This window comes from Antedon bifida, chromosome 6 (assembly GCF_963402885.1).
Source record: "Antedon bifida chromosome 6, ecAntBifi1.1, whole genome shotgun sequence".
NCBI classification, from domain to species: domain Eukaryota; kingdom Metazoa; phylum Echinodermata; class Crinoidea; order Comatulida; family Antedonidae; genus Antedon; species Antedon bifida.
Window position 1 is genome coordinate 11,052,425 of NC_136231.1, and position 21,843 is coordinate 11,074,267.

At 38.0% G+C, this 21,843-nt stretch overlaps 2 protein-coding genes across 2 annotated transcripts; one reads left to right on the plus strand and one right to left on the minus strand.

Annotated features, from left to right (window-relative positions):
* The first annotated feature begins 1,759 nt into the window (after positions 1 to 1,759).
* On the plus strand, positions 1,760 to 2,137 carry LOC144845169 (uncharacterized). Its single transcript, XM_078702323.1, has one exon. The coding sequence runs from the start codon at positions 1,760 to 1,762 to the stop codon at positions 2,135 to 2,137; it is 378 nt and encodes a 125-aa protein (XP_078558449.1).
* A 16,215-nt stretch (positions 2,138 to 18,352) lies between these two features.
* LOC144845624 (uncharacterized) lies at positions 18,353 to 20,196 on the minus strand. The gene is made up of 2 exons (XM_078703059.1): positions 19,438 to 20,196; positions 18,353 to 18,943 (listed from the first exon to the last, which is right to left on the minus strand). Exons 1-2 carry the CDS (start codon positions 20,194 to 20,196, stop codon positions 18,353 to 18,355), a joined length of 1,350 nt encoding a protein of 449 aa, XP_078559185.1.
* Positions 20,197 to 21,843: the final 1,647 nt, after the last annotated feature.

Here is a 21,843-nt window from a genome sequence, read left to right on the forward strand (position 1 = left end):
AATGTGAAAAAGCAGTTTTTAATACAAATATCTTTCAAACAATACTGATATAAATAGTAAATACTACTACTGTATATAAAAACTTGCTTTTATTTAAATAGCACCTTGTTCATCAAACATAACAAACTAGCTAGGCCTATATCATATTAACTTATGTGAGTCTTACGGTTGTACTGATTTTATGATTGTTTTATATGTTTATATTGTATGTATCTGTGTGACTCTGGTTAATAAAGTAAATCAATCAATCAATTGCAACTTAATTTATATCTTATCATTGACTGATCTGAAACGCTTCTAAAACTTGAATGCGTATGAATGTATGTTATATTATTATTAGCGAATAAAATGAAAAACTATCAGCTGCAGCAATGATATTGAAATCGAGAAAACCATTACAGCTTCCACCGTCCAACCTCATATTGAAGAACGAGACAGAAAATCGTCGAGTCTTGATACCAACAAAAAACCTAAAATGAAAATGAATAGCTGAAATGTAATGAATGAAACTATTTAAATAATTGTCACTATGATATGAACAAAACATTGCATCGTTATACAGTATAATTATTCAACAACCTGAAAACATTTTCAGATATAGGCCTACCATGAAAAAGCAGCAAATACAAAATTTCCTTATGTCTGTTTATTGTAATAATTATTAATATTATAAATAAATTGTACCCCTCAGTTGTCAATAATTTTACTATAAATAAATATTTAACTATAGAATAGGTAGGCCTATACCTGTATCAGGCTGCGATTTGCTTAATTATCTTCCCAATGCATCTTCAATATAGAGTAGGATTGTAACGATACTTTAATAATACTAAATTGTAACTAAAGTATTTAAATTATTAACAGAACATGTTACTAGGCCTAGGCCGATATAATACGACAACGATCCACCAGGTCGTGCATATACTCACCTACAACAACCACAATCAACACAACATGCACCGATGCACCACACACGACGGAACTAGTGCCGCGAGACGTAACAATATATGACATGAGGACCTTTTTTAAAATGTTCGCTATAGGAAGCTTAAATAGGGTTTCAAGCCAATTTTAACGTAAAACAGACTATTGATACTTACTCTATCCATATACGTCGGTTTTTTGGTAATTCACTGTATGGGATGCAAATCCCACTAATGGAAAATTTGTAAACAAACACCTGTTAGAAAACTTCAGTTTTGACGGACGCACACGAACTTTGGAAAGAAATTGTCGCTGACAACAAATCCAACAAATTATTCAGAAAATTAGGTGACCTGCGACATCTTAAACATATAAGGAACTGATCTTACCATATATGGTTAATTTTTCGCCTACTAATGTTTATTAAACAGCTATTAAATGACGTATACTTTATGCTAATGTTTTCGCGCGAAACGTTGATGCTTCTGTGCCGAGAGAGGGCTTCTAAAATTTATGACGTCATGCGAAGTCGAAAATTCAGCGATAACGGTCATATTTCCCAACGCGGCTCTCCGACTGGTTAACTAAACATCTTGTAACAAATGACCTGCACGGCAAGCGGCAATCAGCCTATCGTAAACACCATTCTACTGAAACCTCTCTGATTTGTGTCATTAATGATTTACTTCGCGCTGTTGATGTACACAGTGAAGCAGTACTAGTGTTACTTGACCTAACTGCAGCATTTGACACCATAAACCACAAAATACTACTGCGGAGACTATCAAATCGGTATGGAGTCGATGGCACAGTTCTCAAGTGGTTTCAATCATACATGCTCAACCGCACTCAATCCGTTGCTATTAAAGAGTCAACATCGAATCCGTCTCCATTACTGGATGGTGTTCCACAGGGGTCTGTACTGGGCCCTCTGTGTTTCACGCTTTATACATCGTCATTAGAAGATATTGTTAGTTCTTATGATGGAGTTGAGCTGATGGTGTACGCGAATGATACACAACTGCATATGATGTTTAATCCTTTGCAAACAGATAGTGCTATTTCACAACTTGAATCTTGCATCCAAGAAGTCAAGAAATGGATGGTAGTCAATAAACTCAAACTCAATAGCAGCAAAACAGATGTACTTCACATCACCTCCCGGTTTTTGCCGGAATTGACCAAATTCAGGTTGGCTCGGAGTTCGTTCTAACGGTTCCTTCAGCACGCAATCTTGGCATTACAATTGACAACAAGCTAAGTATGTCGGGACACATTAATAACATCTGCAAGTCAGCTAACTTTGCGCTCAGGAAAATCGGTCAAGTTCGCAAGTACCTTGATAGAGCATCTCATCTCATTCACGCGTTTGTCAGCTCGCGTCTTGACTGTTGTAACAGTCTTTTATGTGGCTTACCTGACTATGAGATTGCAAAACTCCAGCTAGTTCAAACACTGCTGCAAGGATGATCACTTTGACTAAAAAGCGGCACAGTATTACACCGGTGTTGAAAGAGCTTCACTGGCTGCCAGTGTGTAAGAGAATAGCGTTTAAAATCTCGCTGATCACTTACAAAGCGTTACATGGGCTTGCCCCTGATTATATTCGCGAGCTCATATCTGAATACATCCCGTCTCGCTCTTTAAGGTCTGGTGATCAATTTCTTCTAACATTACCAAAATCATCCACTGCTTATGGTAGAAGGTCTTTTGCAGCAATAGCACCTTCATTATGGAACAAACTTCCACACTTTGTGAGACTTGCTCCTTCAGTCAGTATTTTTAAATCACGACTGAAAGCCCATCTGTTCTCATCTGGTATTAATTAACTTACCGGGATGGTGTCCGGCGGGGGATAGTTTAACCCTAGTTTAAGTTAGTGCATGCTTCAATTACTCTCTATTCTTAATTCTGGCCCCGAAACTTTGACTCAGAAATACCGGGATGGTGTCCGGCGGGGGATAGTTTTACCTTAGTTAAGCATAGTTACATTCTTTTCACATTATTGATTGTTTCCATCCCTGAAACCTCGACTAATAAATACCGGTGTTATGTATGTACATCGCACCTTGATACCCTGATATGCAAATTAGGCTAGTCACGGTTTGTTGTAGTCACACTGTTCATTGTATGAGAGCGGTGCACAATAGGCGATACGTTGTTAACGTTGTTGTACACTTTTGATGCTCCGTGTGGAGACATAATCATATATAAGTGAGCCCTAGTATCAGGTATTTACATTATATAATTTGTATTTATTATTTACTGATGAATTAGTTAAGTTTGATAGACATAATGATGATAGTATGCCCATGTTAGCGGCGAATTATGTGTGATAAGCCGTAGTACGTTAGGGACGTGCTTAATGGCGCCGTATCAATTGTTTCTTTGTTTGTTTTTGTTTTAGTTTACCGGATGAACGGATGAATAGTAATAAAGTGAGCAAGTGTAGCTCAAGAAAGAGAAGCTATTCTTCTGTGGTTTTGTCCGCGTTTAAACTGCGGGGGTTCCATGCAGAACAGTAAACTGATATTACTTATTGCGGTTTAACAAGGCATCGTAGTACTGTGCTTGTTCCGACATGTCAGATACAGGAGCAGCTAACCCTGAGAGACGGGAAAGCAAAGGTGAAGAGCCGGATAATCCTCATAAAAGAGAAAGAACTCTGACTGATAAAGGAAGAGAATATAAGTTAGAGTTAAAAGAAAAAGAGTTTAACGGTTGCGTTAAACATGTCAAGAAAGCCATAGCAACTGTCCAAAATTTGATAGCTCAGTCTGTGGATATTCATGTAATCCAAACGGAAATTGCAAAAATGGTCACAGTTACAGGAACGCTTGGTGACATTCAAGCAGACATGTATGAGTTATTGAGTGTAGAGAGACGAAAAGAATTGTATGATCGTTATGATTACTACGATAGGATCGTTTTTGAAACCAGACAATCTGCAAATGTAAAAGTAAAGGAGTTGTTAAGTATGGAAGAAGAGCAATTGTCAAGTAGAGCTAGCAGAGCAAGTAGACGTTTTGTTCGTTCGACAGTTAGCTCTAGCAAGTCTTCTGTAAAACAAAGGAAATATGAGTTAGCAGAGGCTGGAGCAGCAATTAAAGTGGACTTGTCGTTTATGGAGAAAGAACGTCAATTAGAGGAGAAAAGACTAAACAGGAAACAGGAAAGATTGGCTAAAGAGTTAAAGTTACAGAAAGATTTGGCAAAACACATGGCGAAGATGAGCGTCTGTCTGAAAGCAGAAGAAGAAGATTATTTTTCTGTTGAGCAGGTAGTTGAAGGATTACCCGGAGAAGATAAACAACACGACATGAAACGATTTCTTAATGATGTGTATTCAAAAGTTGATACTGGTGAAGATGTTCCGATCGTGGGTGTAGTTAGTGAACCACAATTAACTACTACAGAGATTGTTTTAGATCCTGTTACATCCATATATCAACGAATTAATATGGAAAACCAAGACCTGACTGTTGTTTCGTCTTTGACGCCTCATCCAATTTTATATGGTAGAAAGGTTACGCAACCAGTGTCTGTGAGCTTTGCCGTTTCTGACTATCCAATTGGGCCTACAAATGTAACAACACAGAGCCATTACAGCACAGTGGATCAATCTGTTATGTACACAACGCCTGCCTTATCGGACCGTCCAGTGTGTTGTTATTCAAATACCTTGCCACAATCATTGGTTTCTTCTCACGTTCACGCTAACCCAGTTACATTGTCGTATGGAGTACCTGTATATGGTCAAGCAGCTGAGATGGTATCGACGAACAATCTTGTAGGCGAATCACCGATATCAACAGCAAATTTAATGAAACAGATCGTTGATTCTATAAGGCTTCCGGCATTAAAAGTTGAAGTTTTTAGTGGTGATCCACTTAAGTACCCGATGTGGGAATCTTCTTTTAATGCTTTGATTGAATCAAAGGCAATTAATATTGACGAGAAGCTGAACTTGTTAAGTCAACATTTGGCTGGTGAGCCAAAGAATATGATTAACAACTACTTGTTACTGCAGACAGAAGGCGCTTATGTACATGCTAAGATGGAACTGAAGGAACGATACGGTAATGACAGTGTCATTGCGAAAGCTTTTACAGACAAGCTCAATGCATGGCCAAATATCCGCGTACGTGATGCTTCCAGCTTGCAGAAATTCTCTGACTTTGTAAATGAAGTGAATGTTGCGATGCAGAGAATTCCGTATCTACAAGTGTTGAATTTCCCACAAGAGAATGCGAAACTTATTACAAAATTGCCATTATATATAGAAGCAAAGTGGCGTCATATTGTCCAAGAACAGAAACTTAAATTTCCAACGTTTACTAAATTTGCTAAATTCATCAAAACACAAGCACGTGAAGCAAACATACCTGCCTTTGACCAACGTTACAAGAGTGATGAAGTCAAAGGAACTACAAGGTCCAGACAACAAAGGATACAAAATGAGAATACTTCATCGTTAGCCACAGTAGCGCACGATGAAACAACCCAAAGAAAGACTGTGAACTTTGATGGTAAAAAATGTCCGTTTTGTGAAGAGGCTCATCATGTTGACGAATGTGAAAAGTTCAAGAATCTAATCCGGAAGGAGAGAAAAGAATTCTTGAGAAAAAATAGGTTATGTTATGGTTGCGGAATGACTGACCAACATCAATTAAACACATGTGAAAACAGAATAAAATGTAAAACATGTTCTAACGAACACCTGACTAGCCTACACTTTGACAGGAGGCTAGTGCCTACAACTTCTCATCGTACTTTGGTACGCCGACAGAATATTGATAATTCAATGGTGGTACCTGTATGGGTCCGAAAGAAAAATGATGTTTCAAATGAGATTCTTCAGTATTGTATTCTGGATCCACAAAGCAATAGCAGTTTTATTTCAGATGATCTGTTTAATCAACTTCAAGTTTATGGGCATGCAACTCAACTCTCACTGTCTACGATGCTAGAAGCAAACGTGACGATACCTAGTAGGAAAATTCACGATTTGGAAGTGTTGAGTTTTGACAGAAAAGAAATGGTTCCTCTATCGAAAGTGTTTACAAGAGACCAGATTCCAATAGGAAGATCACAAATACCCAGACAGCAAGATGCGAATAAATTCTCACATTTACAGGGCATTGCTAATCTGATTGTACCATACTTACCAGACGTAAAAGTTGGGATCCTTATTGGTAACGATATACCCCGAGCAATAAGACCACGTGAGATTGTGGCTGGAGATGAAAACGATCCTTATGGCCAACGTTCCATTCTGGGATGGGGAATAATTGGAAATGTTAGCAAAACTTTCAAAACTCTATCTGATTCCCATAAGCAATCTTCTAGAAATCCAGGCTACGTTGACACAGTCAAAAATCCTAAATACAGACTTACTCATGCTACCAAGGTGAAAGAAATAATCAGCATGCAACAGGTTAGGCAGATGTTTGAGATGGATTTTGTAGAGCATGTATCAACAAAAAAGGGATATATAGATTTATTTCCATACTTTCCAGTAAAATTGTCAAGAGAAATGATGGTCATTATGAAATGCCATTGCCGATGTGTCGTGATGATGTACGATTTCCTAACAATCGTTTATCAGCCTTGAGACGGGCTTTGCAGCTTAAGAGAAAGTTTAAAAGAAATTCAACATTTAAAGAACACTGTATTGCCTTTATGAATGGTATACTTGCAGGCTATGCAGAAAAGGTACCTGAATCTGAGTACGGCATAACCGATGGTAGTGTTAATTACATACCACATTCGGGCGTGTACCATCCAAAAAAGCCGAATGAAATAAGAGTTGTGTTCGACTGTTCGGCAAAATACGAAGGCGTCTGTTTAAATGATTACCTACTTCAGGGTCCAGATTTAATGAATGGTCTGATTGGTATTCTATGTCGGTTCCGATATAAAAGGGATGTTCCATCAATTTTATGTAACTCCCAAAGATCGAGACAAACTACGGTTCTTGTGGTGGGATGGTAGTGACTTTGAACAAAAAATGGTGGAATATCGTATGAAAGTTCATTTGTTCGGTGCTAAAAGCTCTCCCGGGTGTGCAAACTTTGGCTTGAAGCGAGCTGCCGACGACGGAGAAGAAAAGTTTGGTGAAATTGCAGCCAATTTCGTTCGAGATGATTTTTATGTAGATGACGGTTTAAAGTCACTTCCTACTATTCAACAGGCTATCGAACTTGTCAAGAGCAGCACGGAACTTTGTGCATCAGCTGGCTTGGTGCTACACAAATGGATGTCAAATAAAAGAGCTGTTCTCAATTCCTGAAGAGCAAAGAGCTAAGGGTCTGAAAACGTTAGACATCAAGACCGATCCGCTACCAATTGAACGTGCATTGGGTGTCACTTGGTGCGTGGAAGCAGATACTTTTCAATTTCGAATAGTATTGAAAGATTGTCCTTTGAGTCGAAGAGGCGTTTTATCAACAATTAGCTCCATATACGATCCACTAGGATTCGCAGCACCTGTTGTCCTCGAAGGAAAGATTATTCTTCAAGAGATGTGTAGAGAAAATGTTGGATGGGATGAACCAATACCTTCGTATCTATACTCAAAATGGGAAAAGTGGAGGAAAGAAATCGTTGCGCTTGAGCAATTAAAGATCCAACGTTGTTATAAAACAAGTGATTTTGGAGAAATACAAAATGTTGAGCTTCACTACTTCTCAGATGCGAGTGAGTTTGCGTATGGACAGTGCACATATCTAAGAATAATCAACCGGAATAATAGATGTGCTTGCTCATTAGTAATTGCGAACGCCAGAGTTGCCCCATTAAGAAGGGTGTACACAATTCCACGTCTTGAATTATCTGCTGCAGTTATCTCAGCTAGAATGAGCAAATTCGTCAAAGAAGAATTAAACTACGACCATCATAAAGTGAACGAATTCTTCTGGACTGATAGTAATGGAAACTCCTAGTTGGTTTAACGGTCCAGAATTTTTGAATCATGATGGTCCTTTTAAAAACGTTCAAGTGCCTTTCACTTTAGATGATACAGTTCAAACTGAGATTGTGAATGAGATGAAGAAAGCCACTGTGTTTACTTTGGTGAATAGTGAAATGGATGTGCATCAGTCAATTAGTACACGATTTGAGCGATTCTCTAGTTGGTTCCAACTCAGACGAGCTATTGCAAATTGTCACCGCCTGAAAAAGTATCTGTTAGCATCTTCTCGTACAAATGGGAAATGTGTACCACCGATGTCTGTAACAGACCTCCAAGATAGCGAACGATTCATTTGTAAGTGTACACAGGCGGAGTACTTCAAATCAGAAATTGAAATTCTCCGAAAAGTGAAGCAATTGAGTGAGATTACCGAACGGAATTTGGCACGAATGAGGAAGGTTACTCTAAAACGGACAAGTTGCATGTATAAATTAGACCCCTTTCTAGATGAGAATGGCATCCTTCGAGTAGGTGGTAGAATCCGGAATGCAATGTTGCCTTTAGATGTCACTAATCCCGTAATCTTGCCGAAGAAGTGCAAGGTTACTGATCTCATAATACAACATTATCATCAAGAGGTTAACCATATGGGTCGGAGCACTACACATAACCGCATTCGCCAGAGTGGATACTGGATAATTGGAGCATCGTCTGCAGTTTCAACAGTTATTCACGGATGTGTAACATGTCGTAGGCTAAGGGGTGGACTGCAAACCCAGAAGATGGCAGATTTGCCAAAGGATCGTCTGGAAAACCATCCACCTTTTACATACTGCGCTGTAGATATTTTTGGACCGTTCTATATCCGAGAAAGAAGAAGTCGATTGAAGCGATATGGGGTGGTGTTTACATGCATGTATTCAAGGGCAATACACCTGGAGTCAGTTAATACTCTTGAAACAGATTCGTTCTTGAACGCCCTTCGACAGTTTTTAAGTATCCGTGGTCCTTGTAGACAGATAAGATCTGATCGTGGTACCAACTTGGTGGGTGCGAGCAATGAATTGAAAAAGGGAATTCAAGAGATGGATGAAACTAAATTAAAGGCATTTCTTCTGAAGCAGAATTGCGATTGGATTGAGTTCAAGTTTAACGTTCCTTCCGCCAGTCACATGGGCGGAGTCTGGGAACGACAGATCCGTACTGTACGAAGTGCGTTGGCGCCACTATTAACGCAATCTGGTGATCATCTAAATGATGAGTCATTCCGTACTTTTCTATCGGAAGCACAAAATATCGTCAATTCAAGGCCACTGACAACTAATTTGTCAGAAGCTCAAGTACCAGAACCTCTAACACCTAACCATTTGTTAACGATGAAGGCCAGCGTTGTACTTCCACCGCCTGGTAATTTTCAAGGAAAAGATTTATATAGCAGGAAAAGATGGCGCAGAGTGCAGTATCTGGCTAACGAATTCTGGCATAGGTGGAAAAAAGAATATCTGCAAACCCTTCAACCTAAAAGGAAATGGTGTGATAAGAAAAGAAACATGAAAGTCGGTGACGTTGTGATCGTCAAAGATGAAAGTCTACCTCGCAACTCTTGGAGTGTTGGAAAAGTCTCAGATGTATATACAAGTGAGGATGATCTTGTACGAAAAGTCAAGCTAACGATGGCATCTAGGAACCTAGATAATCGTGGAAAAAGAAGTCAACCACTTTCTACATTGGAGAGACCAATACATAAATTAGTTCTGCTAATGCCAACAGAAATAAGTAATTAATTAATGTCTGAAAAGAAAAAGAAAAATGAAGACACTTAGAAGATAAATCAAACTAAAAGTAGAAATGATTAGTGAAAGAAGTACGTTTTATTTTACGAAAACATTTACAATATTTATGACAGAAGTTACTCAAAAAGTTTAGTATTATTGTAATCAAATCCCCGTCAAGGAGCCACTATTGTTGTGTATGCAAAAGAAAAGTGATGATACAGTCGGTTCATAATTTATCTTTGCAGGGAGCCATGTTATGTATGTACATCGCACCTTGATACCTTGATATGCAAATTAGGCTAGTCACGGTTTGTTGTAGTCACACTGTTCATTGTATGAGAGCGGTGCACAATAGGCGATACGTTGTTAACGTTGTTGTACACTTTTGATGCTCCGTGTGGAGACATAATCATATATAAGTGAGCCCTAGTATCAGGTATTTACATTATATAATTTGTATTTATTATTTACTGATGAATTAGTTAAGTTTGATAGACATAATGATGATAGTATGCCCATGTTAATTATGTGTGATAAGCCGTAGTACGTTAGGGACGTGCTTAATGGCGCCGTATCAATTGTTTCTTTGTTTGTTTTTGTTTTAGTTTACCGGATGAACGGATGAATAGTAATAAAGTGAGCAAGTGTAGCTCAAGAAAGAGAAGCTATTCTTCTGTGGTTTTGTCCGCGTTTAAACTGCGGGGGTTCCATGCAGAACAACCGTAATGTAAAGCACCTAGAGGGGTCAGTGATCCATTAGGCGCTATATAAATATTGTTTATTATTATTATTATTATGGTAATCTGCAGGATTTTTTGACGGAGCTAGAATGGAGACATGGGTACCGTCTATGGCCCCAGCACATTGAGGGAACCGGCGTCTTTCGAATCCATTTATTGTTGCTGTTAATCTCTCACCAGAGGGAAGCGATATGTATCTTTTAAATAAGTTTCTTCGGATGCTAGGTTGCATAGGGTTGATATTTCAATTCCGAACATGTTTGATATGCTTCTATATCATGTGGCTAACCACCAAATAACAGCTGCTAGTCTAACTTTATAGGGGATAGGTGCTCTCTAATTTGTCGTTTCTTTTTCCAGGGCGGGTCTTAATTCATTGGCTATAAATTCAAATGTTGCCTTACACATCCTAAAATATCGGCGCCAGTCTTTATCTGTATACGTTGTCATTACAGTATTCCAAAAAACAAGGCCATGCCTGCGATCCTTTACCCATATACGGCGAATGCACGACGTACCATCAATAGCTGCCATAGCATATAATCTATAGGCCATAGCTCTTTGTTGGTGCCTGACCCTTCGTCGCCTTGTAAATTGCACAGCCTGATATCTCCTTCTACGCTGTTTTACAGATTGCCGATGACGGCTATTTAATTCCTGTACCTGTATAATATATGTACAATATACTGTACATAGCATGTATTGCATAAATATGCTATAAAGTAAGAGAATAATAATCTGCAAATTAAAATTCGCCGCCATATCGCCAGCATCATACCGGTATATCGCAGGCACGTCTGTGAGAAAGGGGCTTAAGATGATGCATTATTGGCAATATTATCGAGTAATTATTGAATTTAAAACAGTAGAAATTTTGCCCATTTTTCGAAAATATATGTGCATAAATGACAATCATAAAAGATCGATAGAGGGCGCTGCTCACTGCGGTCGACCAAGCTCACTTGTCCTGATTTTGTTGCTCTTTGGATGTGTGTAGTGATTTTTTTCTGTATTTTTATTGTGGATTTTCGGTGTATTAATGTTGACTATTGTTTGTTCTTCGCTTTTTGTGGTGACTGTTAACATGATTAGACCGTTTTTTAACGTCAATGAGCCGACGCAAGCTAGGCCAAGGGTTTTTTGCTATACGCCTATGGAAATAAAGGACATGCGCAACCAAATCAAATACCAAGGTGCTGGAAAATGGCCTGACATACCTTTCGAGATTCGACGGCGAAAAAGAGGTAGGGCCAGTGGAGTTAGAAAACGGTTCCGTGCTAGGAAAGGTAGACCATATTTGCCTACAATCATTATGGGAAACGCACGTTCAATTGTAAATAAAATGGATGAATTAAATGCAAATATGCATTTGTATGAATATAGATCCGTTAGTGTGATGGCCTTTACGGAAACATGGTTAAGTGAAGAGAAAAGTGACGAACATTTTAGGATTGATGGGTTTACATTATTCAGAGGTGATAGTCGAATCCGGAAAAAATAGAGGAGGCGGTGTTATGGCATATATAAGCAAAAGGTATTGTCACCCAAACAATGTGCATCTAAAGAAAAACAGGTGCTCGCCTAACGTTGAAATAATGGTACTCTCTATACGTCCGTTCTACATACCGAGGGAATTTTCACATGTTGTTTTAGTGGTTGTATACATACCAAACAAAAATCTAACCAAGGAAGCACAAAGAGAACTAACCGTAGTTATAGCGGAAATTGAAACGACTTCCCCTGACGCATATATTGTAATAAATGGAGACTTTAATCATTGTACCCTAAAAAGAGTAGCGTTTACTATTACCAACATGTGAAGTGCAGCACGCGGGAATCTGTTACCCTTGACGTATGTTATTCAAACGTAAAACAAGCATATTTATCAAGAAAATTGCCGAAACTTGGTAAATCTGACCATAATTTAATTATACTACAACCCAAGTATCGTCCATTAGTACAACGGCAGAAACCCAGGGTAATTACTGTTAAGAAGTGGACTCAAGATGCAATAGAACAGCTGAAATGACAATTTGAAACTACGGACTGGAGTGTTTTTACGGAAAATTCAAACGGGTCAGACGAGGTAACGGAAGCGGTTAGTGCATATATTAATTTTTGTACTGAAAATGTAATACCAAAAAAGAAAGTTAAAATCTACGGAAACCGTAAACCATGGATAAATGAGGAGGTGACAGATGTTATTAAGAAAAAGAGACAGGCCTTCGATCGAGGTGACGTAAATGAACTAAATAAAATCCAAAAGGAACTTAAACGAGTAGGCCTAATACGTAAAAGTAAACTAAAGTACAAACGTGAAATAGAAAATAATTTTGTAGGTAATGATATGAGTAAGGTTTGGAGGGGAATGAGGAAAATGAGCGGATATGCAAAATCGCCACAAGGAAGTGGAATTGTGTCTAATTTGACTAAGCAATATGCTAATGAATTAAATACTTTTTTAAATAGGTTTGATCACTATAATTTTTCTGATGAACAGATCTTAATCAAAAGTAGGTTGGCCTTACCAGATAAAAGTAGTTTTGACCTTAAGACAAATGCGGATGAAGTTACCAGCCACTTTAAAGGTCTGAAAGCATCCAAATCAGCTGGATCAGACCAAATTCTACCCAAAGTTCTTAAATTATGCGCAACCCAATTTGCAGATATTTTTGAATATATTTTTAACTTGATTTTTGAAACACAAACCTTTCCGGAATCTTGGAAAACGTCATGCATCATCCCAATTCCTAAACGACAAAATATACAGTGTTATAACGATCTTAGACCTGTTGTGCTAACATCCGTCCCAATGAAAGTTTATGAAAAGATTGTTCTAAAAAACCTGAAACCATTAGTTGCAGATTTTTTGGACCCACATCAGTTCGCTTATCGGAGAAACAGGAACACTGAAGACGCATTAATATACAAAAATGAAAAAATGTATCCCCATCTTGACAATTGGAGAACAAAACCCGTCTGTTAGGATTATGTACTTCGACTTTAGTTCAGCTGTTAATACCATTCAACCACACATTTTAATTAATAAGTTGTTCGGCATGAATATCCCCAATTTACTAATTTCGTTCGTTTTTAACTTCCTCGTTGGACGTCTCCAGTTTGTTAGGCTAAATCAAAATGTCAGATCGGACATTATTCGGACAAATACGGGAGCACCACAAGGTACTGTACTGTACTGTACACCGTTTTTGTTCACATTGTATACGTCGGATTTCCAACCTAGGTTCCCGGACTGTCCAGTAATAAAATTTGCAGACGATTCTGCAATGATAGGTTTAATAAAAAATGATGACGATACAAATTTCAAATCTGAAATAGTTAGGTTTACGAAATACTGTGATGAAAATTTCCAGGAACTTAATGTAGCAAAGACCAAAGAAATGCGAATAGATCTCCGTCGTAAAAAAAGAAGGGAAATTGAGCCTGTCCAGATTAAAGGGCTTGAGGTAGAAATCGTTAAAACATATAAGTATCTTGGGGTAACGTATGACAATAATTTATCATGGGGAGAGCATGTAGATCAACTAATTAAAAAAGTAAATACTAGACTGTACTGTTTGAGGAAAATGAACGTTTTTAGGGTTAGGGAAGAGATACTTACTATGTTTTATTCATCTGTTATTTTTTCAATCTGGGATTATTGTCTATTAGGCTGGGGTGGGAACATAAACAAGGGAGGAAGGGGCCGCATACGTAAGGTGTTAGAAAGGGCATTAGGAGTGATTGGCTCGTCGGCGCTGACGGCGGACTCAGTCTACGATTGTCACTACGGAGAACGATTGAACAATGGTTTACAGGCGATCATGGAGGAGGAAAGCCACCCCCTTCATTCGGATCTTCTTCGCTGCCACATTGGTAGAAGTAGTAGACTGAGGCCGGTGTTGGCGCGGACGGGTCGATACTCAAATTCGTTTCTCCCATCTGGGATTAAAAAAATTAACGAAGACTTTAAGAGGTAACTATAATAATTTTGATAATAACAATAATAATAATATAATACCGTTTTTGTAATGATTTTTATTTTTAACTTACATTTTTATGAACTGTAATTTTATGATGTACTTTTTTAATCATTGTGTATTTTTATATTGTTATTCTAAATTTTATACTTTATTTTTATACGATATTTGTATACAATATTTTTATGTGATAAGTGAGCAAATGCAATTTCCAGTTTATTTGGACAATAAAAGTTATCTGTATCTGTATCTGTATTATCGCATAATTATTGAATTTAAAACAGTAGAAATTTTCCCCATTTTTCGAAAAAAATCCTTTGGTCCCCCATTTGTAAATTTATCGAAAAATGGCCAAATTTTGACCCTTTTATTTCTTGACATAACTAACAAACTTATTCTTCACTTGAATGGAATATTCCAAACGGATCTCAGGACTGTTTAGCTGCTCAAAATCTAATTTCTGTACATTTTTGGCTTTCTTCACCTTTTTAGTCGCGTGGACGCGACTCTATAGTTCACTATGTCGGTCGGTTGGTCTGTCTGTCTGTCTGTCTGTCTGTCTGTCTGTCTGTCTGTCTGTCTGTCTGTTTTTCACTATGTCGGTCGGTCTGTCTGTCTGTCTGTCTGTCTGTCTGTCTGTCTGTCTGTCTGTCTGTCTGTCTGTCTGTCTGTCTGTCTGTCTGTCTGTCTGTCTGTCTGTCTGTCTGTCTGTCTGTCTGTCTGTCTGTCTGTCTGTCTGTCTGTCTGTCTGTCTGTCTGTCTGTCTGTCTGTCTGTCTGTCTGTCTGTCTGTCTGTCTGTCTGTCTGTCTGTCTGTCTGTCTGTCTGTCTGTCTGTCTGTCTGTCTGTCTGTCTGTCTGTCTGTCTGTCTGTCTGTCTGTCTGTCTGTCTGTCTGTCTGTCTGTCTGTCTGTCTGTCTGTCTGTCTGTCTGTCTGTCTGTCTGTCTGTCTGTCTGTCTGTCTGTCTGTCTGTCTGTCTGTCTGTCTGTCTGTCTGTCTGTCTGTCTGTCTGTCTGTCTGTCTGTCTGTCTGTCTGTCTGTCTGTCTGTCTGTCTGTCTGTCTGTCTGTCTGTCTGTCTGTCTGTCTGTCTGTCTGTCTGTCTGTCTGTCTGTCTGTCTGTCTGTCTGTCTGTCTGTCTGTCTGTCTGTCTGTCTGTCTGTCTGTCTGTCTGTCTGTCTGTCTGTCTGTCTGTCTGTCTGTCTGTCTGTCTGTCTGTCTGTCTGTCTGTCTGTCTGTCTGTCTGTCTGTCTGTCTGTCTGTCTGTCTGTCTGTCTGTCTGTCTGTCTGTCTGTCTGTCTGTCTGTCTGTCTGTCTGTCTGTCTGTCTGTCTGTCTGTCTGTCTGTCTGTCTGTCTGTCTGTCTGTCTGTCTGTCTGTCTGTCTGTCTGTCTGTCTGTCTGTCTGTCTGTCTGTCTGTCTGTCTGTCTGTCTGTCTGTCTGTCTGTCTGTCTGTCTGTCTGTCTGTCTGTCTGTCTGTCTGTCTGTCTGTCTGTCTGTCTGTCTGTCTGTCTGTCTGTCTGTCTGTCTGTCTGTCTGTCTGTCTGTCTGTCTGTCTGTCTGTCTGTCTGTCTGTCTGTCTGTCTGTCTGTCTGTCTGTCTGTCTGTCTGTCTGTCTGTCTGTCTGTCTGTCTGTCTGTCTGTCTGTCTGTCTGTCTGTCTGTCTGTCTGTCTGTCTGTCTGTCTGTCTGTCTGTCTGTCTGTCTGTCTGTCTGTCTGTCTGTCTGTCTGTCTGTCTGTCTGTCTGTCTGTCTGTCTGTCTGTCTGTCTGTCTGTCTGTCTGTCTGTCTGTCTGTCTGTCTGTCTGTCTGTCTGTCTGTCTGTCTGTCTGTCTGTCTGTCTGTCTGTCTGTCTGTCTGTCTGTCTGTCTGTCTGTCTGTCTGTCTGTCTGTCTGTCTGTCTGTCTGTCTGTCTGTCTGTCTGTCTGTCTGTCTGTCTGTCTGTCTGTCTGTCTGTCTGTCTGTCTGTCTGTCTGTCTGTCTGTCTGTCTGTCTGTCTGTCTGTCTGTCTGTCTGTCTGTCTGTCTGTCTGTCTGTCTGTCTGTCTGTCTGTCTGTCTGTCTGTCTGTCTGTCTGTCTGTCTGTCTGTCTGTCTGTCTGTCTGTCTGTCTGTCTGTCTGTCTGTCTGTCTGTCTGTCTGTCTGTCTGTCTGTCTGTCTGTCTGTCTGGTATCACTATGCGTTTTATCGCTTTCTGACCTTATCTTGATATACAGAATATTCCTTATGGCCAGGAATCGAATGTGGTTATGTTTTCACGGTGCGCAATAAAAAATTACGCGGTCTACGCACGATTTAACGAAATCACGTTTGTAATCATATCTTCACAACCATGAATCACAATTAAATAAAATTTGGTACTCATAAATTTCAGGGCATAAATCATCATATGGCAATACAATTACGTGCGTAGCGCATGTAACGCATGCGTACGCGCGCTTAAAATTTTCAAAATTTATTTTCGATGAAATAAGAGTACGTTTCAGGCAATTTTAAGCGTTTACAAAATTGCCATGAGTGCGCAGATTTTTGCGCGCGCACTGCGCGTTAAATGTTATTGCGCACTCTTTTTGCCCGATTTCTGTTTTCTTGACTTACTTTTCAACTCGAAATTACGTTATACGAGCACGTCAAAAGTGACAGGCTACGCACGTGTAAATTAAAAAAATATAAATGTTTTTAAACATTTCAACATTGTTCAGTAATTTCGATCAGTTATAGTTCACTATGTCGGTCGGTCGGTCGGTCGGTCTGTCTGTCGGTCTGTCGGTCTGTCTGTCGGTCTGTCGGTCTGTCCGGTATCACTATGCATTGTAGCACGCGACTTAATGGCTGTTGGCCTTGTTTAACTTTGATTCAAGTGTGCAAACCACTGGAATGTGGTCACTTCCACAATCTATGTACTATACCTACCTACCTTGTCTACCTTGTCATCTGCCAATTGGCAGGTCCATGACAGTAATTTCTTCCACTCTTCTCTATTTAATGCTTTACCCTTTAGTTGGTAATATTTGTTTCCATTTTTAAGTCTATCCAGTAGCATTTTTCTCTTCCTTCCTCTACCATTACTATTTTCAATAATCCTCCATTTCTAATACTGTGGCCAATCCATTTCTTCTGCTGTTCATTAATACGTTTCATTAGTTGTCTTTCTTCTCTTATTTCATTCAAAATGTCATCATTCCTTCTGTACTCCGTGTATTGAATTTTTAGCATTTTTCTCCAACACCACATTTCAAATGCATTTATTCTGTTTATTCCTCCTTTTTTTAATGTCCATGTTTCGCATCCGTATAATGCAACACTCCATACTAATGCTTTAACCATTTCCTTTCTTGTTTCAATACTTGCTTTACTTGTTAAGAATTTCCTGTTGATTATGAATTTCCCCTTTGCCATTCCTATTCTCCTTAGAATCTCACTCTTACATCTGCCATCTGTTGTTATTTTCGTTCCCAGGTAGCAAAAGGAATCAACTTGTTCAATCTTTTCCCCATCAACATATATTTCCATTTGTACATTTGCTCTTTTTGTTATGCACATTACTTTAGTTTTTCTGGTGTTTATCTTCATTCCATATTCTTTCCCTGCTTCATTAATTTTCTGTAATATTCTTTGGAGACCGCCATTAGAGTTGTCCAGCCTTATCATCAGCAAACAGTACAGTTGAGATTCTGTGACCACCAACTTTTACTCCATCACTACAGTCTGTAAGTGCTTCTGAAAGTAGAAATTCTTCATAAAGTTAGTTGACAGTATTCTTCCTTGTCTGACACCTCTACCTATCTGTGCTGGTTCAGATAACTGCCCGTCTATTATAATTGACGCAGATTGATTGATATACAGCTCCCATATTAACTGTCTGTACAGTCCCGATAGTCAACACCAACACCTGTACAAGATGTCCATCAATTTGATCCAATTAATCCTTTCGAATGCTTTTTCATAATCCACAAAGCATATATACAATTCGTTACCATATTCTAAGGATTTTTCTCCCATCACTCTCAGCACAGCAATCGCATCTCAGGTGCTTCTTCCTTTTACAAAACCAAATTGATCCTTCCCAATATACTCTGCAAGTTTTGATGCCAATCTGTCATTTAATGCCTTAAGTGTTATCTTAGATCTATGCGTTATGAGACTTATCGTTCGGTGTTCACCACATCGTTGGGTGTTTATTTTCTTTTCCAAGAGTATTACTACAGATTTAGTGAAATTTGCTGGCCATTTTCCTTGTGTGTAGATTTTGTTAAAAAGTTTGGTAATTTCCAAGGTTGCTACTTCTCCTAGTTGTTTTAACATCTCTGCAGGTATCCCATCTATGCCTTCAGCTTTTCTTTCATGTAGTCTTTTAATTCCTTTTGTAATTTCATCTTCCAGAAATATTGGTCCCAGACTTTCTTCATTTACATTTTGTTCATCTTCAAGCGGACACACTGTTAGCTTTAGATCTGCAGCATATAACTCTTCCAGATATTCTTTCCATCTTTGTCTTATTTCAGTTAGTAATTTATCTTCTTTATTTAATACTGCTTGTGTACCCTTACGTCTTTTAGTGTTAATTCCTGATTGTTCCTTTATTATTTTATATGATATGTCACTCCGTCCAGCCTTCTGTAGATTATCTATTTCCTTACATTTATTACTAATCTACTCTTCTTTTGCCTTATCTGTTGTTGTTCTTGATTATTTAGTCTTCTGTATTCCTTTCTTCCTTCTTCTGTATTTATAATTTTCCATTTCCTCCTTTGTTCCATTTGTGTTATCATCTCATCTGTGATCCATGTTTTTTTGGTCTTTTCCCCCTTTTATTTTTGACATGTTTGTTTGCACTGTCAATAATCACTTTCTTTATCTGTAACCATCTTTTTTCAACATCCGCATCTTCTTTATTAACTATATATGTATCTATTTGATCTATACATAGTTCCTGTACGTTGTTGTTATTTGTAGGGCTTGAAGAATCCATCTATTGCTTGCTTTTCCAATTTTTATTTTCTTGAATTTTATATACTTCATCATCATTTCAACAAGATTATGGTCTGAACCAATATCAGCTCGCGGAAAGCATGACAATTCTTAACAGCATTTCTATATCTTTCCCTGACCAATATGTAATCAAGTTGGTATCTTCCTGTTGCTCCTGGTGAAACCCATGTGTATCTTAGTCGTAAAGGTTGCTTGAAGAGAGTGTTACAAATTACAAAATTGTGGTTATTTGCAAATGTTATGAGTTTATATCCTCTATCATTTTGTTGTCCTAGTCCAAATTGTCCAGTACTTTTTTCTTCCTCAATTTGTTCACCTACTACAGCATTGAAGTCTCCCATCATAATAATATTCTCATTCCTACAACAATCTTGTAAGCTTTCAATTCCTTCATAAATATTATCCACCTCTTCTTCTTCACTATTTGTTGTAGGCATATACACTTGTATAACCACTAGATTAACAGGAAGTGCTTCAATTTTGATCATCATTAGTCTTTCATTTATACATTTAATTTCTATAACTTTCTTTCCAAACTCTTTATCTAAGAGGATTCCAACTCCATGCTGTCCTTGTTTATCAGCACCAGAGTATATCAGTATAAATCCTTCAACATCTATATCTCTATACTTAGCTAGTCTTGTTTCACAAAGAACTAATATGTTAAGATTCTCCCTTTCCATTTCCATCTTTACATTTTCTTTTTTCCCATGTCTTAATAGTGTTCGCACATTCCATGTGCCTATCTTAGTATGAGGTTTTCGCTGGTTGACGACCTGGTCATCCTCATTTATAACCCTGCCGGACGCGACTTTCAGTACTACATCTTCCTGAATTCCGTTGACGTCGTTATCGATTTCTCCTATATTGACTGCCATAATTCAAGGGAATATTCAACATTGAGGTGGTTTCCCGTTGCCTTCCTTACTGTATACTAGCAGCTGTCAATTAGTTTAGACATCTCTAGATCAGTAACACGATGGCCATTTTACACTATGTGTCATGCCCTTTGCTGTCATGTTACAACAACACCTTTTCTGTCAGGGCTTGGACCCTTAACCTTTGGTTTTCCGTTTTCTCTCCGCAAAGCAGCGTAATTTATTTTCAGCTTCTTTACTATATTGTATCATTTCCACTTTTAATAATTCATTTAATGACCATCTTCTTCAACTAATTTTTTTTTTCACCTCAATCAATTGTGATCCAATTCAAATAACATATTACTTCTTAAAATAATTCAACTCTGTATAACAATCACGATGAAATCGGCATAATTTAAAGTGAACATTGCTCTTCAACGGTTTGTAAAAAGAAAATTCTGCTATACCAATACTTGCAAAAGAATTATTGTGTCAATAATGACAATTTTCTGGTGCGATCCTGGGGTTGTCTGATCATAAAATATCAACATAATGTTAATTTTCAGGTTCTGTAATATTTTCTTCTATACTAAAGAATAACAAAATTAGAATGTCTATTTTATTCAGTCTTCTCGTGTAAGATATTACTCATGCATGGTTTGCATTTGTTTTTCTTGGCTTTGTAATTTCTCATCTTTTCTTTTTATAATTTTTAATTTCTTTATTTGCGATCCTACCTCTCCTGCTTCCTCTCTGTGTTTTATTTCTTCTCTATCTTAGATTCGAGAACTTATCCCTCTCTGCTTTAGACCTGTCTCTTGATAACCCTTCATATTCTCTTGTCTGTAAAATCTCAAAACCGCTTCCATCTCACGTCATAAAACACAACTTTAATTGGTCTGTTCTTTCCGTCTTGTCTCTTACCTATTCTTAAAATCATTCTTATTTTTGTGGTTTCTATTACATAACCTGCTCTCTTAGAAAGTTCTTGAACTCTCTGCCAGTCTTCTTCTTTCCTTTGTATTCCACTTTCCTCTTTTGACTTATTTATGTCATGTATAATTATATTAGTTTTCCTCCTCTCCGTACAGAAAAATTTGCGAAAAATAGCCAAATTTCGACCCTTTTATTTTTTGACATAACTAGTTGCTTTGGCTCTATAAGATGATGTTAACACAATATATGTGCATTAGTGGCAATATTATCACGTAATTATTGAATTTAAAACAGTAGATATTTTGCCTATTTTTCGAAAAAAACCTCTATAGGTCGAAAACGGCCAAATTTCGACCCTTTTATTTCTTGACATAACTAGTTATTATGGCTCTGTAAGATGATGTGAACGCAATATATGTGCATAAATGACAATATTATCGCATAATTATTGAATTTAAAAAAGTCGAAATTTTGCCCATTTTTTGAAAAAGTCCCTTGAACAGGGAAATTTGAGAAAAATAGCCAAATTTCTACCTTTTTATTTTTTGACATTACTAGTTGTTATGGCTCTATAAGATGATGTTTACACAATATATGTGCATTAGTGGCAATATTATCGCGTAATTATTAAATTTAAAACAGTAGAAATTTTGTCCATTTTTCAAAAAAAAATCCTTTGGTTCCCATTCGTAAATGTGTCGAAAAAATGGCAAAATTTGTACCCTTTTA